Source organism: Solea senegalensis, linkage group LG19 (genome assembly GCF_019176455.1).
Source record: "Solea senegalensis isolate Sse05_10M linkage group LG19, IFAPA_SoseM_1, whole genome shotgun sequence".
In the NCBI taxonomy this organism is placed as follows: domain Eukaryota; kingdom Metazoa; phylum Chordata; class Actinopteri; order Pleuronectiformes; family Soleidae; genus Solea; species Solea senegalensis.
This window is the reverse complement of record NC_058038.1, coordinates 3,638,231-3,650,539: the sequence shown is the minus strand read 5'-3', so window position 1 is coordinate 3,650,539 and position 12,309 is coordinate 3,638,231. Positions and strand designations below refer to the sequence as shown.

Below are 12,309 nucleotides of genomic sequence, written 5' to 3'. Positions count from 1 at the left end.
TCCAGTAACGAGGTCGTTGTTATGCATATCACAGATATCAAAAGGAACGAGCTTAAAAAGCGTTTGTTTGTTTGTTTTTTAATTGATTAAGGGCGAGCAGGCGGCGGCCGCAGCGGCGCTCCGAGACAAAGACGGCTGTTTCTGCCGAAGGTCGCGACATTTGAATGACACATTCAAATGGGGGATGCTAATTAAATATCAGACATTTGATGTCCGTAAATGAATAAACGTCGCGTTATTCTGTCACGAGCTGCAGGGAAATGGAATTCATTCACACGTGTTTGGTGTAAATAAAAAGCAGATTTTATCCGATTAAAAAAAGTCAGACAGTGTTTCCAAACGGAGTCGTAAAGTCACAAACTCTCTCCATTACATTACATTACATGACATGTCATTTAGCAGACGCTTTTATCCAAAGCGACTTATAATGGAATTGAGTACAATCAACCAGGGGAGGAGTCAAACTTGCGACCATTGCGACCATGAGGTCTTTCGCACACAGGGTACCTGTCTTAACCACTGAGCCACTCCACCCCCGAAGTCTCTGCTCCAAAGTCCAGAGAGAAAATCAGTGACATTACACCACAGCACAGGAGCTGTTAACCCACTGCTCTTGACTTCTTCTTTTTCTTTTCCTTTCGGCTGCTCCCTTCAGGAGTCGCCGCAGCGAATCTCACCCTGTTCTCTGTATCCCCCTCTCTCACACCAGCTAACTTCATGTCCTCTTTCACTCCATAAACCTTCTCTTTGGTCTTCCTCTAGACCTCCTACCTGGCAGTTCCAACCCCAGCATCCTTCTACCAATATACTCACTATCCCTCCTCTGTACATGACCAAACCATCTCATTCTGGCCTCTCTGACCTTATCTCCAAACATCTAACATGTGCTGTTCCTCTGATTGACTCATTCCTGATCCTATCCATCTTCTTTGCTCTTGACATCAGTGATGTAAAAAAAAAAGTCTTATTCTGTGACTTCAGTGTTGGAAATCCTTTTTCTCAGATTTACCTCAGAGACACCATCGTACCAAACGAGGCAGCGGCAGAGCAGCAGCTCCTGCGTCCCCACGAGCTAAAAACGCTGATTTTCTCCATGGACTTTGGTGTAGGAGTGCGAGCGGTTTCTAAACTTCAGTTTTCAGCCGGAAAACAATGAGCGAAAAACAAGGCTGGTAAAGACGTCTCCGACACAGAAGTTCACTGCTGTGTCACTCTGAAGTGCAGCGGCTCTATACGTGTGAATAAAAGAGGAAAATACAGACATTTTACCAAACCTGTGTCTATTTGGAGGTAAACACATGTTTAATCAATGTTCGGGTTATGGAGTCCCTACATCATTCAAGATGACTTTATGCCAAAGTAAGGTGGACCAGACGTGGACGGATTAATCAGTTGGAAACTGCCCAATATTCAATGTTTTCTGGAAAAATGGTCAAAAACACTTTTACACATTCGAAGGACATTTTCCAAGCTCTTTTATGGTGACATTAGACATGATAATTGTATTGAAAATACTGCATAAAACGAAAGTGTTTTCCAGTAACTGGTTACTGAAGTGAATCATTTTTATATTTGATCATAAAATCAAAAAAGTACAAGTAACTACGGTTTATTGGTCGACCTTGAATGTGAAGTTCTTGATTTGGGTCGATGTGGAGCTGTGAGTCGACCTGCGTCGTCTCCTCCACCTGAGCTGCTGCTGCTGTTTCTACTGCTGCTACTGCTGAAGACGCTAGTGCTTGTGTTCCATGCTACAAACGGATCCGGTCCAGCCTACATCCAGGACATGATCAAAACCTCCACCCCAGCCCGCCCACTCTGCATCGGCAAACCGGCTTGCTGCTTCCTCTCTCCCTCGGCTTGCTTCCTCCCTCACTGAGAGGATCGCAGAGGCATTGACCGAATAAAAAGCCTCCACATCTTCCGCCACTGACTAAAAACACATTTCTTTGGACACTACCTCGACTAAGACAAATAAAGTAATCACTTACTTGTACATCGCACTTATGACTAGCACTTTCTAGTTTGACTTACTTGAAGCACTTACTTACTTTTAGCTCTTGTTTGTACCCAAATGTTGAAATACACTTATTGTAAGTCGCTTTGGATAAAGGCGTCTGCTAAATGACATGTAATGTAATGTTTCTGTTGCTGCTGCTGCTGCTGCTGTTTCTGCTGCTGCTGCTGCTGTTGCGGTTTCTGCTGCTGCTGCTCCTGCTGCTGCTCTCCACGGTGCAATGTGACCTGGATGAGAGCTGGAGGATACTTATCTAATATGGGCCAGTGCGGATTTCATTGTATCCACAGGAGTCGGGAGGTTTGGGGGCGGGGGGAGGAAACTTCAGGGACACGACACAAACTGCTTAAAGCAGAACAGAGAGAGAGAGAGAGAGAGAGAGAACGTTCTGCCTCTTTTTGGTTTTCAGGCCAAAAAAAACCAGGGAACTGAGAGAGAAGTTTCATTTCTCCCAGACTGATCGCCGTCTCTGAGACGACAGCTGTTTCCATTTGATTTCTCGTGTTTTCATCGCGAGGTGAGCGCAGCGGGGACCAAATTAACTTAACTTAATCCTGACGTAAAGTTAGTCTGTATTTATTTATCTTTGTCTTGATGAGCTGCTTCACAATCAGTCTTATATAAAGTACCTTAACAAAGGGGTTCTTGAGTAAAAGTACAAGTACCTTTACCAGAATCTGAAGTCACTTTTGTTTAATAATATTGTGTCCTTGAGCAAAAACACTTGCAGCATGTGAATGAGTGAATGGGTGAAAACTATAGTGTAAAGCAGCTCATCAAGACTAGAACCGCTCTATATAATGTAAATACAGACCATAATACCAACTCTTCCTCTTCTGATTTCATTTGGTAGTAACGAGTAACAGTTAGAGGAAATGTAGTGGAGTACAGAAATATAAATAAAGTAAAATACAGATACGTGAATTTTGTACTTGAACACTGTTTTGTAATAATGGTTTGCACTTCCAGGCCACCGTACCACTGTATACAGCTACTGTGTGCACACAAACACTGATAGTTTTGCTCGACAGAGCTGGATTTCAGACGAGAGTCGCAGCAAACAGACAATGCTACGTCGCGCACGTTCACGAGAACCCAAACAAAACTGCAGCTCTTCAATCTCTTCAGAATCATGATCCACAGGCTCGCCATCGGTCACCCGATGGATCAGTGAACAAATCCCATTCCTCGCCAACACAAAACCTCCCTAATACGAGCCGGTAGCGAGACAACACGTCTCTGCGACAATGTCATGCGCGTCGAGCGGAGACGCTGGACATCTTGTCCAAGGCAAGCGTCCAACCGCGGATCCAGTCCAACGCCTCCGGGGCTTCGGCTGTTCCCTCGTCGTGGGCTAATGTAAGCGCGGCTGCACACAGCTCGTCTCCTCGGGGCCGGATGCTGGTCTCTACCGCCCTCGGATCACAAGTTCAATTAATTTCACAGTTGGCGGCACCTACAGTCATTTCAGCACGGCCTGTTGTCTGGAGCTGCGGAGAAATGGGAAGAATATGATGCACCAGGAGCCACTCAGCTTCCTCCTCCTCCTCCTCCTCCACTCGCCCGCAGCCACAGCTGATCTGATCTGATCGCGGGCCTCGACTCTGCAGCATATTAAACTTCACATCGCGGCGATGAGGCGGCCGCATGCACCATTACTGCTCCATAAAGACGTCTCGTCACCGTCTCGTTTCATGAAAGAAAATGTTGAATTCATCAGGAGTGGAGTCTTCAGTCGGATCAATAACAGCCGAGTGAAGCCTCAAATGCAGAAAAACTCAAAAAAACAAACAAAGACTCACATCATGAAACCGACACCTGCTGAACTCCATCTTATCTTCTTTAAAACGTTTGAACACAGAGTTTAGGCTGCTTTTCCCCCGTTACTATAGAAAATGACTACGGGCAATAAAACAATAATGATAATGATATCGTAATGGAACTTTTCCTCGACATAAAAACAAGACATTTTGGAACTACATATAGATTTTGGAGCTATGAGTAAATTTTGGGACTATAAGTACATTTTTGGACTATAAGTACATTTTGGAACTTTCAGTAGATTTTGGAACTATAAGTAAATTTTTGAGACTATAAGTAGATTTTGGGACTATAAGTAGATTTTGGAACTATAAGTAGATTTTGGGACTATAAGTACATTTGGGACTATAAGTAGATTTTGGAACTATAAGTACATTTGGAACTATTAGTAGATTTTGGAACTACAAGTAGATTTTGGAACTATAAGTAAATTTTGGGACTATAAGTAAATTTTTGAGACTATAAGTAGATTTTGGGACTACAAGTAGATTTTGGGACTATAAGTACATTTTGGGACTATAAGTAGATTTTGGAACTATAAGTACATTTTGGGACTATAAGTAGATTTTGGAACTATAAGTAGATTTTGGAACTATATAATTTTGGGACTATAAGATTTTTGGAACTATAAGTAGATTTTGGAACTATAAGTAGATTTTGGGACTATAAGTAGATTTTGGAACTATGAGTAGATGTTGGCATTATAAGTGAACTATAAGTAGATTTTGAACTATAAGTTGGATTTTTAAGTCTTTTTGACTCATCTACAGTTGGAAATTTTTGGCTTTGATTCTTGTGTCGGACGTCGCGCTCATGACTCTTCAGTGACGACACTCTCTGACCAATCAGTGGCCGGCAGTCTGTCGACGTCACATTTCTAGTGTCTGCTCAGCATCGTCAGAGCAGGTACGAGGTACTATCACTGATGGAAAAGCAAAGTTGAGCCGTGTAGTGGAAAAGAGCCAATAGTGTATGTTCACCAACACGACAAAATGAAACTTCACCAACCCTTACACAGCAAACCTATATTCATACATCATACTGTATGTGCGACACATGTGACTAGAACAAATGAATCCACTCACACACTTCTCACAGGGCCATGCCACTGTGAAATTCCATTAGCCGCATAACAGAGTCGCAAATTAAAGTGCACGGCGTAGAGGAGAGAGCACAATTAGGATGCAGATTAGGATTATCTGCGCCGCAACCTGTCAATATCTATTATGAGTGGAGGACAAGGACGAGGCAGTGACGAGGCTGGACGTGGAAGTGCTTCAGTCAGCAGCGTCAGCGCCACAACCTGGCAACAATACTAAGAAGATCACAGCTCAGTGTGTCGGTGTTTTTAATCATGCTGGACGTTTTCTAAGGCTAAAGAAAATGAGTATTTACAGAGAAACGCTGCCAAAGCAAGGAGAGGAAACTCTGTGTCGGTGAGATGGAAAGAGGGATTAACTCCATTTTCATTGTCAGTGCTTGTTCTGCCTTAAATTCCAACACTACGTGTGAAATGTGACGTCACAAATGAATCTCTTGATCCAAACAGTGAAGCAAAAATCATTGGGTTTGAGAGACACGTGATAGAAAATAAAGTGAATGGTGAAAACTGTCGTGTAAAGCAGTTTTAAGTCATCATCGAGACAAGAGAAGAGCTTTAAAATGCAGATTAAATCTGCTGTTACCGACTGGAGCGGCTCCAAACTTTGAATTAGGCCAGAAAAGTCCACACATAAGTCACACAAAGAAGAAATGTGTGTGTTAAACAAGTTCCCATTGATGGTGAATGCAGCTAAAATCCATACACATTCACACCGGTCAAAAACTGGCTTAAACCGATTTAAAGCAGTGGTGGATGAAGAAGCATAAACTACCTAGTTCCTAGTTTCAGCATCCATTTTGGGTCAAACAGACCCCAGAGAATGCTTATGAAGGACCAGTGTGTCAAATTTTAGGTGAAATTATTGTCATTTGGCAAGAAATTTGAGATAAATAAGTGTACAATCACTTGATTGTATGAGCTGTTGTTTTTCTACGCCCCAGAATGAGCAGAGGCGGCCATTTTGGACCGCCTTTTTTACGGTCGACCATAATGGACAAGAAAAGATGCAGATTAAATCGGCTACAGCTCCAAACTTTGAATTAGGGCAGAAACACATCACGCAAGTCACACAAAGAAGACATTCCACTAAAATAACACATTCACACTGCTCACAAACTGGTTTAAACCAGATTAAACTGGTTGAAAACTGTTTTTTTAACAGTTACGGTGGATGAAGTTTGGTTTTCCAGATTAATCCACACGCCACCGGTCATCAGTGTGATCCTGACCTGACCTTCACGCCTATTTACATGCAAAGACGCTCCGGTATCGACCAATGAGAAGCGAGAAGTGTTTTTTAAAACACATTTAAGTTGTGATTTCTCCGTTTTTCTCCGGTTATTTCTTTTTTTTAACGATGCAGCCATTGCAGTTTTAGTGGAATATTTACAGAACCGCTTAAAATGACCAACACGGAAATAAACGGACCAATATGAGATCATCATGATATGATAATGGCGAAAGGGGACATTTCTAAAAAAAATTCCAATTTGAGATAAAAAGCTGAAAACCAGGTGAGGCAGCAGCTTGACCTTCCAGTTGCGGCGAGGGATTCAGATGTGATTTCAGCGCCTGCAAACATGCACTACATAATGCATGTGCAGTGGCTGGACAAAGATTGTGTGTGTGTGTGTATATGTGTCAGATATTAAGCGTGATTCTTCGAGTGTGCGGCTTCATTCCAGCGACCGAATCCGCTTCATTAGCCTCCCATTTAACGGAACGTGGCGAGATAAGGAGAGGAATCAGTTTGCATTGTGTGTCTGACGGCCACAGCGTGAGACGAGCTCCACTGCTCTGAATCACCCTCATTGAAGAAAGAAGCGGATATTACCACTTTGGCGAACGTTGCAGCGATTTAAAATGACCCGATAAAGACCAAACCTGCCCGGTGACAGAATAAAATAGGTTTGAAGTTGACACTGATGCGAACAGATGTCAAAGGTCACCTCTCGCGTAACACTTGTTTTATTGCGGGAGGAGAAAGAACCTTGGTGAAACACAGTGACACTGAACTGTAAACTGTAACTGAACTGTGTCATTTCTGCACAAAAAAAAACAAGCAGATAATTATAAAAAAGCAACGTCTCCAGGAGCAAATGTTTAATTTCCTGTTCCGACCTATTTGTGTGTGTTTTTGATGTGAGACGTTGAAAAAAGAGACAAATGATGGATTCAAATTAGGGCTGAAACGACAAATCATTTCTAAATTCAAATGACTTTTTCAGCTTCTTAAATGCTGTTTATTTTGTGTGTTTTTGGTTTCCTCTCCATGTAAATACTACAAAAATAGGCAGAAGTTTGAAATTTGCTCTCATTTAACAGATATGTTAAATATATAAATATGTTGTTATAATTAAGTCAGCATTTACTTCACATTTTGATCCCTATTCCTTGCAATATCCTTTTAATGCATATTTTTTTTGTCATAAATATGCAAACTTCCAGGGCAAAGGGGAGGAAGGTCTGTTTTTAACTGGGCAATTAATAAATTAGCTTTAACATAAGGTTCAACATCAAAATAAAGGGTTCTTAATTTGTGTTTTTCTTCAAATTTAACCAGTAACTAACTTCTAATAGTGTTCAAGTAAAGTTATTGTAAAAAAAATACTGTAAAAACAACATCTTCTACAATCCTTTTAGTCCATAAAACAAATTCAGTGGGTGTTACTTTTCTTTTCAAACTTCAGAGTGGACTTCACGTCGCGACGGTGAGCGAGCACATGATCCAGGAAGAGCTCGACTCACCGCCTCTCTGTCTCCCGATCGATACACAGCATCACGGTCAACACGACGCGTGTGCGCAGTGCCCTGCTGATGTCACAGCACATGATTTATCGATCGATTATCCTCAGGATCAAGGTTTCCAGTTTCGTTTCAGCCCGAAACGGCGTCTGCGGTGTTAAAGACGGTGACGGGGATAAAAATGGACAAAAGGAGGCAAAGTGGGCAAGTGGCACAATTGAACTCCACTCTTTTTACACACACACACACACACACACACACGGTGTGGGTGTGTGGGATTACAGTGTGAGGAGGTGGGGGGTGCGTGCCAATAAGACAAGGTCACCTTAAGTGGTTTGGGATGAGGAGGAAAAAAGCAATTCCCTCAGGACGAAAACAGGGAGCGAATTCATGAAAAAGTAATTAAGCAGGATGCACATCAGTGGACGCCACAGGCAGAGACGGTAAAGTGAGACGACAAAGGCCTGAGGACGAAGACAATGTTTGTACACCACACACACAAAAAGATTAGATTTTCTTTATAAATCCTCGGACAATTAAAGAGATATGACTGGTTTGTTTTACAAAAGTTTCTCCTCAAATAAGTATTTGTTAGTTAGAGTGAACCGACAACTCTCGATTGACTGATTCGCCCAATAGTCGGCCCTGAAATCCCAAAAAACAAACTATTGATTATCGATGACAATTAATAGATGCAGGAAACAAAATTAACCAAGCGTAAGACCTGCCCATGATCGTACATGAAAATCCAGCGTTAGCGGCTTCTCCAAATTCTTCTATTCCAACTAAAGCCAGTTGGAGAGGAAACCAATCACAACCCATTCAAATTTAGGATTATATAGGTTTTTTTCCACCAGTGGGAACAGGTTTAATGGGGTAAGTGTTGGACAACGTGCACCCAACAATGGCCAATCGCTTTAGCAACATTAGCAACTCTCGCTACTTTGATAGCCACTGCTTAGCCGTCTGTCATGGCTAAGTAAGTAGCAACATTAGCAACTCAGTTAGCCTGCTAATCCAACCTTTGATAGCTAAGCTCCAGTACCTAGCGTAAGACCTGCCCACCGCCAAGAACTGATGACGCGAAACATGTAAATCTGTAAATAAAACGTAAGTATGGGTTGTTTTGAATAGAACTCATAGGTCCGTTTAGTGTTAGTGAGATTAGGGTTTGGGCTAAAGAAAAGACAGGGCTAAGCTACGTATGTGGGTGTCTAACGTTCAAGACAAACCCAAGGTACCAGATTGCTGTCATTTATATTACCACTGGGGGCGCCTACTTTAAAAACGTACTTATGGGTCTTTATCTTGTAAAAACCCATTCAACCCTGGGATTAAATATGGGTTTCATGGGGTAAGTATTGGACAACGCGCACCTAACAATGGCCAATCGCTTTAGCAACATTAGCAACTCTTTCTTCTTAGTTAGCCACTGCTACGTGCACCATCAAACATTTGACCTGCGAGTACATTTTTTAAATTTTTTTCACCAGTGGTATTGGGTTTAATGGGGTGTAAGAAAATCCTGATCCTGTAGAAGATGAGCCAGACGTTTTCAGGAGCTCGTTGACAATTTAGGAATCTGATTCTGCTCCGGCGTCTCCTGTGGCAGCAGCTCGATTTCCATCAAAACACACTTGCTCTGGTTCAGAGCTGCTCGACGTCGCCTTCGCCCGCAGACAATCCATCACCAGGAATAAAATAAAGACAGAGAGACAGACACACCGATATCAGACATGAATCCATCTCTCGCAGCCTCAGCAGTGGCTCCACACACTCTCACTTTACTGCAGTGATAGTGGATTCACGCGATTGTCGCGTTGTGTGCATGAATATTAATGACGACATAACTCGGAGCTTTGTTTAGCGGCTCGTTAGCCCTGACGTACGTCGGAGTCTGTACTGTTTGTTCTCTTCCTTTCACGGCGAACACTCCCGCACAAAAAATGAAACACTACACACACACACACACACACACACACAGTTGAGTTTGAGGTCATGGCCGCTTGTAATCAAACGTGGTTTGTCTTAGAAAACAGTGGATTAAAAGCAGGGGAGTGGGTTGTTCATGTTAATGAGCTTGTCTCGAGTTGTTTGGTGTTTGGAAGCAAACAGAAGCCGCGAGGAAAACGACACCGCAGTGCAGAGGAATACACGGGAGGATACTCCACAATAGATATGAGATGATTGTGACAGAGGACATTATGTTTTTGTCCATAAAAGAAAACAATTATTGTGAAGAGAAATGCAGGAGGTCAGAGAGGACAAGGGAAGAGCCGAGGAAAGGAAGCAGGGAATCTAGGGAAGGAGAAAGGAACGCTCAAGGCCCTCAAAATTTAAATTTTCAAACTCACAAACTTCCAATGTTTTCAAGGACCAATGCATGATGTCTATGAGTCTCCTGGTATTCCTATGTAAATGACTAAATTTTAAGGAAAGGTGAAGTCAGGCTTAGGTGATGACCATCATGATAATCAGGCCGTCTGGATTCATTTTGATTTCATGGCTGTAGAATTGTTCAAAAAAGGCTCAATGAGTGAGTTCTTCTGCCCATTTTTTCTCCAAGATAACTTTCACTTTCCATATCTGGCAGTTATTCAACCGTTTAGGAATTACGGTACTGAGAAGCTGACGTCGCAAACGTGTTCCCGCGGAAGTCCTGAGGAGCTACCGTACTGACAAGTTCATTCTCTACTTTCTGTTACCCATCCATCTTTTACCGCTTTATCCTCCACATGAGGGTCCCGCGGGGGTGCTGTGCCAATCTCAGCTGACATAGGCCGAAAGGGCGGGGGTCAAACCCTAGACAGATCGCCAGTTTCTAGATATCACAAAAGGTCGAGGAGTTACGGTAATGAGGGTTTAAGGTTAGTGTAAGTCTCCAGGAAATGAATGCAAATCAATGCAACGTACTCTGAAGTCATGGAAACCTGTGTGTGTGTGTGTGTGTGTGTGTGTGTGTGTGTGTGTGTGTGAGCCAGCAGCCGACAGCCAGCTGCTTAACTCACACGTGTACGATGGCGGCTGACAGGAACGTGAGCTTTGAAATGACGCGCTGCTGACGCCTGTCACCTGTGAGGTGCAGTGAGCGGGTGACGTTCCTCACAGCGACAACACTTTAAATACAGTATCAGGCGTCGCATGAATCATAAAAGACGACGACTTCTGTGCCTGCTGTTCATGTCCCTGCTTCAGAGTGTTGTGCGCTTCAATTTTAAATCAACAGCATCTCATGTCAGCGCTATTTTACACTAAATTAGCTTCAGGGTCGATGTTTTTTAACCCGTCGCCTTCTTATGTGCAGTCACCAGAAGCAAGGATTCCATTGAATTTTGTAAAATTGTGCTACAACACAAATAATCCGCCTTAGAATGGAAAAAAAAGTTGTTATTTAATAAATATTTAATACAATATCAGCTATATTGCAAGTATCCTCTACTGAACGTTAAAAAAGTCAACAAAATACACCAGATATAGTTTAAAATTGTATTTTAAGTTTGTATTAGAGATTATTTACAGCTAGATACAGAAGACCATCATCGTGGGTCCTCAGGAGAAGATGAAAAATAATTGATCCTGTGGTTGCCACGGTAACAGATCGAATAAGGAATCAGATCAGGAAAGTGAGGTTAGGGAGGGAGCCGTCTGTCCAGGTTGAAATCTGCCACATGGCTAGTGGGAACACAAAATGTGAAAATGTGCTTTTAACTACAATTCCTGCAAAATTCATCCGGTTGCCCTAAAACTCGGTCACATCGCAGTTGTCGCAGATCCTGATGCGCTCGCCGAGTTTAATGAGTTTCCATGCGTGACAAGGTCCTCAAAAGTGCCCTTAAATATTAAGTGTAAGCGAAAAAAGAATAATCAGAGCAGATACAATAGCAGCAGTCGCTGCCCGGGACTGTGGCTCTTTACGCCCAGTGACTGTGCTGCGATTATCAGCCAAGAGCACTCAACTGTGTTCTCTCTCTCTCTCTCTGCCTCTGTGTGACTTTTCTTATCAGGTGTGAGCAGGAAATGAGAAGGTTGTGTTGAGTGTCTGTTGAGGGAACATTTGAATAATGTGACGAACGTACCGTAGGAGATGGGGACGTCCAGATCGCCCTGCCAGGACATGCCCGACTCATCGATGGAGTGCTGCGCTGTAAAAACACAACAACCAGCCCCTTGTTTACAGCTCATTCTCACTCCGGCGCCGCTCCTGATTTATTAGCTCCCCAAAGGGAGGAAATGGGATGGAAATCGACTCCTGTGCCTCACTGTCGCCGTCACGCTGGCTGCTTATCGGTTGCGAAAAGTGTTACTTTGTTACTGGAAGTGTGGATTTAATCATAGACACTAAACGTGTGAGTGGACTTTGCAAGATGTCACTTCATGCCATTCTGTACGGGCAGAAACAAAAGTCACACTATTTGATATTCTTCTCTTCTCTTTTCTCGCGTTTGGCAGCAGGGACGACGACAGCATGACACAGAAGCTTCTGCGAGTGAAACTGTCGTCACTTTAAACTCGCGAGGACGAGCTTTTACCTTGCAAGTGGCCACGTCCAAGCGTCACAAACCCGGAGGAGATGTAGTTGTGCATGTCTTGGCCTCCTCCTTTCCCATAGTGACCTGAAGAGACA

At 43.0% G+C, this 12,309-nt stretch overlaps 1 protein-coding gene across 2 annotated transcripts in view; it reads right to left on the bottom strand.

Annotated features, from left to right (window-relative positions):
• The window catches only part of LOC122785714 (protein shisa-6-like), a 76,307-nt gene that overhangs the window by 47,275 nt on the left and 16,723 nt on the right, over positions 1 to 12,309 (bottom strand). For both annotated transcript variants that reach the window (XM_044051627.1, XM_044051629.1), the window contains exons 4-5: positions 12,215 to 12,298; positions 11,762 to 11,827 (exon numbers count right to left, since the gene is read on the bottom strand). In XM_044051627.1, coding sequence (XP_043907562.1) covers positions 11,762 to 11,827; positions 12,215 to 12,298 — 150 coding nt within the window. The remainder of the gene's footprint in view (positions 1 to 11,761; positions 11,828 to 12,214; positions 12,299 to 12,309) is intronic.